This window comes from Propithecus coquereli, unplaced genomic scaffold (assembly GCF_000956105.1).
Source record: "Propithecus coquereli isolate 6110/MARCELLA unplaced genomic scaffold, Pcoq_1.0 Scaffold145, whole genome shotgun sequence".
Classification (NCBI taxonomy): domain Eukaryota; kingdom Metazoa; phylum Chordata; class Mammalia; order Primates; family Indriidae; genus Propithecus; species Propithecus coquereli.
The window spans coordinates 950837-956478 of record NW_012138858.1 but is presented as its reverse complement, the minus strand read 5'-3'; the positions used below and the strand labels follow the sequence as shown (position 1 = coordinate 956478).

Below are 5642 nucleotides of genomic sequence, written 5' to 3'. Positions count from 1 at the left end.
CTCTCCTGCTTTCAGCTACTGCAACCTTCACAACACTCTGGGATTACAGGAGACACTGAAGTCATTCAAGACAAGATTAATCATGGTAAAAATGGCCCATAACATAAAAGCAAATTTTTCTACTTACAGAACCTAAAACTCATTTTAATGAGTTAACAGCAAAATTTTAAGGTGAGAAGTTAAAAGTTTGAAAATGAATTCATATTACTCTCAAAAAATGCCTTTCAGATGCAGTGACTTTAAGCTTTCATTTTCCCAAAACTTTCCCAAATATAAATTAAACTGTCACAGATAAGAAATTGATTAGTCAGATAGTAACCATACCTAGCGATTTCTCTTTCAAAATCTTTGCGCAATCTACCACTATTATTTTCATAACCCCTTTCTAATTCTATATAATTTATGCTTGATAAATTTCATTTAAAAGTCCAAAGTATTACGAAGTTATGCTTGAGGCCACACAGTGCTTTCTTCATTCTTGCCTTCATTCTCATTCTCTCTCTCTCAAAAAACTTAAAATATCACATTACCAACCTTTAATTATGTTTAAGAAATTGCTCCTTGAAGGGCTCTCTGACTGACACAAGGTAATTAAACTCTCTAGCAAAATAAGCTACCTATAATTTGGCATCCATTACTGTTTACAGTTTCACTATGTATTGTAGTCATTTGAGACATACTTTAAGAAAACCCTTCAAATACTGAGATGTTTATTGCATTTTTAAGTTATCCACATTCTTAAATATCCTGTTTCAAATTCTTCCTAAACTCCTTTACAGCACACAATATCAACTACTGCAATAGTGCTCGCACAATATTACACTTGAAAATACCATTTAAGAACAATATTTTAGGAAATAGAGGGCTTAAGGCAAGACATTCATTTGGAAAAGTTAATTTCTTTCAATCATTCAGATTGATACGATTATTTTTCCACCTCTTCAGTGCCTTGGGATACGCAATGTACATTCAGCAACAGGGCACAAATGTGACCCTGTGGACGTATGCTGAGGTTGTAAGTGCCCATTGAAATATGGAAATATTTTTATATAAGGCGTGGCCCACAGGAACGTGTCATGGGAGGGGTTATTTCACTCCATTTCCTGTCTGGTATACAGGAAATTCCCCACCTATAACCATCCCATTTCCCCCCAGTTAAGCTCTTTTCAAACAAACACAAACCCCTTGAAAAGGTGCTAAGATTGGTTTCTGTTAATATACAAAAAATAGCCGTCAGATCCTTTCCCCATCACTGCTTTAGTGACGAATGTCTGGAGGCTACTTCTTGATTCTGATTGCAAACATTGTTTGTTGTGGAAAAACTGTTCTGTCCCAAAGAATTTTCTCTTTCATCAAACTTTTTGGATTGTGAGAGCTGAACATTTTCATGTGTATTCTTTCCTCTCTGAGTTTTTTTCACCGGCAAAAACAATAATACTGAGAGACCAACAATATGCAGGCAGTAATACCAGGAGCTAAAAAAAGAATGAAAAAAGTTTATTTTATTACATTTTGATAATAATCCTTAATAACTGCACACTTGTCAAAATGTCACTCACCAACCTCTCCCCTTAGGATGTGTCTATTTACTGTGTTATTCTCTCATTTTGCCCTCTTAGGACAGGAAACTCTAGAGTGTAGGCCAGGGGTATTTATAAAGGCTGGATGGGCAAGACACTAGGTATCTTTCTTACATTCCTTATACGGGACACAAGGTCATGGCTACACAGAACGAAAAGGTATTTATTAATAGCGACAGAAATCTGAAAATCTCTCCAATCCACTGAGTCAAAAGGTGAGTAAACAAAGAGTATTGGTATAGCAAAGACTTTCCTCCCCTGCTATTTACTATCTCTAAGTTACAAACATTCTAACAAGGTAAGAGATAAGCAATATTGCTTCTTGATGGTTACTTTCACAAAATAAAGAAAGGTCAAATTATAAAAAACATTACTAGAATCATCATCCCCCAAATAAAATATATACCAAATGTAACCTAAATGCTTCTACAGCTGGAAATTCAAGTGATTCTAAACAAAGTACCTGGGAAAGAAAATCTAACCAACAGCTCAATCACATTTAAAAAATACGTAATAATTCTGTTAAAATGGAAATTTTAGCAGGATTTCATGTTCTACTGTATGCTTATTGTCACATCTGACTCAATAATTTATGGCCCACACACTGTGTGCTAAATCATTCTAAATGTTAGAGTAATGAAAAATTTATGGGAAGAATAAAGTTTTTGATGTCAAGAATATCACGATCTAATATGGGGGGAGGAATTTGATGGGTCAGGGAGTAGAGATTAAGCAGATAAACAAAAAATATGGAACTCAAGACAACAATTTCTATAATATAGAGATCACCATGGTACCAACGAAACATAAAAGAGTAACAAAAAGGAAGCAAATAAATAAAATATAAGTAATTTTCTTTTAATTAAAGAAATTAAGATAATTAATAATTCTTTGTAAAGAACTGTCTTTTCCAAACAGGTTGAGAACAATTACCTATGAGGTTCTTCATTAAACCTTTATGAGAGATTTGAGACAGTGGTTATATAGCTGGCATTTCTCCATCTAAAGCACATTCTCATCTGAGGATGGAGTGGTATGACTCATTCCACAAAGAACTTGAGACTGCTTGGTTTAGGATTAAAAAAGTAACTGATAATGCATTTAGCGGCAGGAAATGAGGCTATGGTATTATTTTTCTGTTCTACCAAGCAAGAAACTTTTTAAAAAAATAAAGTTATTCCCACTGAAAAATTTGTTAGAGCAATACTTACCTGTAAAACATGAATGATGGTTTTACAGAAAGAAGTACAAATGGCACAACTGTGTAACTTATTGCTATTTGAGTTACTATCCACGTTCCAACATCATAAAGTAATTTAAGTTGGGGAGGTTCGATGAAATAATGTCTAAAGTTATTTCTCATCTGAAATAAAACAAAAATATTTGCTGTATCTTTAAATTAACATTATTTATGCAATTACACTGGTGATATCAACTGTTTCAAAGATGTGGAATAACTGAAAGTCTGCTACATTGCTGGTGGGAGTCTGAAATGGCACCACCATCACGGGAAAAGTTGGTTCCACAAAAACTAATGCACACATGCATGGGAGTGGGGGGTGAGGAAGCACACAGGGAAAATGAAACAACTGGGTAAAGGGTATATAGGAGTTCTTTGGGACTTTTCTATAGATTTCATATTGTATTAAAAGTTTTCCCAAAAAAGTTAAAAGCTACCCTGCCTAGAGCTTCTTAAATCATATTTAGTAAATTACAGTATATAAATCAAGTTTAATCTATTTCAAAGTTACTTTTTGTTTAACCTTCTGCATTTGTGAAAGACAAACAGATGCTTAGGTCAAATAGCACTTACTTAAATAAATGACTAACACACACATCATTCATTAATGGAAGCTGGGAAGAGCTTCTCAAAAAAAGATGTTGTCTAATAGCCACTATTTCTTCGATGCCTTTTTTTTTTTTTTTAGCTTTCAAAATAGTCAAAACATCTCAGTTTTGATTTTTTTTCTATTGTATTCCTCACTCTTCTTGTCTTATGTTTATAGGTGAAACATGCCCCGCTATGAAGATGCCACATGAAATTGTTCAGAGGTGAGTTGGTGAGTGGTTATTTTTTTTTGTTTCTATTTACCTACTTGCCTACTTATTTATTTATATATTTATTTTTAGAGATGGGTCTCACTGTCACCCAGGCTGGAGTGCAGTGGCACAATCACAGCTTACTGAAGCCTTGAACTCCTGGGCTTAGGAGATTCTTCTGCCTCAGCCTCCAGGGACTAGAGGCACGCAAGGTGCACGGTTAATGGCTCTTCCATACTGAGACCACCATTCTCGGTGGGAAAAGCAAATCCTGACACCTACCTTCTCTTGCTTAGCTCACTGCCGCAACAGGTACTCACTCTCGATCCCATTCTGTCCACCAATGACAAACCCATTTTCCTGAGGTATGGCTTTCAGCATTCCGTTCCCACGCTTAAAAACCTTGCCGGACTCTCTGGTATTGCAGACAGAACAGGGCTAGGCTCTTTCCCAGCTTGGTGTTTAAGTTCTTCTATTATTTCCCTCCTCCCTTCCCCCATTTGCCTCTCCAGAATTATTCACTATTTATGCACACATGAATTCTCTGCTTCAATTAGATTTACTTGCCATTCCCCAAATACACCATGTGCTTTCAAACTTGGTTTGGCTAACATCCTTCCTATGCCTAGAATGTCATCTTCTCCCCCATTACACTTCACTCACTATTGAAATAACTTTCATCTTTCAAAGCCCAGATCCAAACACTTTCCTAATGAGGCCATCCCTAGTCAACCCAACCAAAAGAGATTTCTTTCATTCATCTCTGAACACCTACGGTACTTACTATCTACAATAACCATGGAATCTATCATATGTGCCTTATGATGCATGAGCCTGCACACACGCACACAAGCAGTATGTATATATACATACATACACCTCATATTCTGAATTAGACTACAAACTACCAGAAGGTATAGCCCTAAACTTCTTGAAGTTTCCCTCATACACCCTCAAGGTACCTTAAAATTGAAATAGCAAATATCTGCTAGTTTGTTACCTATGCGTGCCTTACCTATGAATGCCATAATGAGCTTGTTCAAACACCTTTTTTATCATGTCGCTTTCAAGGACTTTTCCTTTCCTCTCCCATGTCACCACTCTGATCTCTCAATTGTTTCCCCAAGTAATATTCCAGGTTCTAACCAGGCAGACACTCTAAAGAACTGTGCCCCACTTCTAATGTGGTATCTACCACCAGGGACGGCTCATCCAGTCACCTTGGCCTATCCATGGTCTTCTCTTCATCTAAAAGCCAACTCAGAGGTCACAGCTTTCCAGAAACACTTCTAAAATAAACCTACCCATTATGATCATCTTCATTTAACTCAGTTTTTTTCTTTCTCCTTCAGAAAACTCCGTAAAGACAAAGTAACATTCTGTGAGTGCCACCCTGTGTAAAAACATGTCTTCTCACATGAACTAAGCAGGGCGCCTAGCACACGGTGAGTATCCAGTAAACACACACATAGTTATACACCTCACACCTAGGGGAAAATACGATGCTGATCACAGTCAAAGATGTAAGGTCTACCTTGTAAAAGCGATTTACTCAGCCTTCGTAACAGTTCAAGTGGACCACTGAAATATAAAATAAAATTCTTGATACTTACAGCTCGTGCTGCTAATGTCATTAACACCCCTGTTAGAAACGTGAGATAATATCCTGGGTATACCCCATGCCAAATGGCAGAGAGAATGAACGTCTGGATGGTTGGACTGAAGGAGGCTCGTTCATAACACACCCTAGAAACCATGAAAAACACGGACAGCCAAGAAGAGTGAGTGATCTGAGTTTACGAAGCCCACAGTGATCATTCTTTCATTACCTGACAGGATTTAGGGTAACCAGAAAAACAAATACAACTTATCTTAGGCAATAACTAGATCTGTTATCTCAGGGAGGTTATATTAACAGCTATTAAGTGTCAAACTTAGGAAAATAACTTTAATTCTCATCTTCTTACTGGTATATGTAATAACAAATCATTTCTAGTGTTTGAGAGTCTATATAATTTACAA

At 36.5% G+C, this 5642-nt stretch overlaps 1 protein-coding gene across 1 annotated transcript in view; it reads right to left on the bottom strand.

Annotated features, from left to right (window-relative positions):
* Nucleotides 1-1249: 1249 nt before the first annotated feature.
* Nucleotides 1250-5642, bottom strand: part of MBOAT2 (membrane bound O-acyltransferase domain containing 2) — a 170321-nt gene continuing 165928 nt past the window's right edge. Inside the window, exons 9-11 of the mRNA XM_012639943.1 lie at nucleotides 5234-5366; nucleotides 2792-2943; nucleotides 1250-1475 (exon numbers count right to left, since the gene is read on the bottom strand). Of these exons, the coding sequence (XP_012495397.1) occupies nucleotides 1250-1475; nucleotides 2792-2943; nucleotides 5234-5366 (511 nt within the window). The remainder of the gene's footprint in view (nucleotides 1476-2791; nucleotides 2944-5233; nucleotides 5367-5642) is intronic.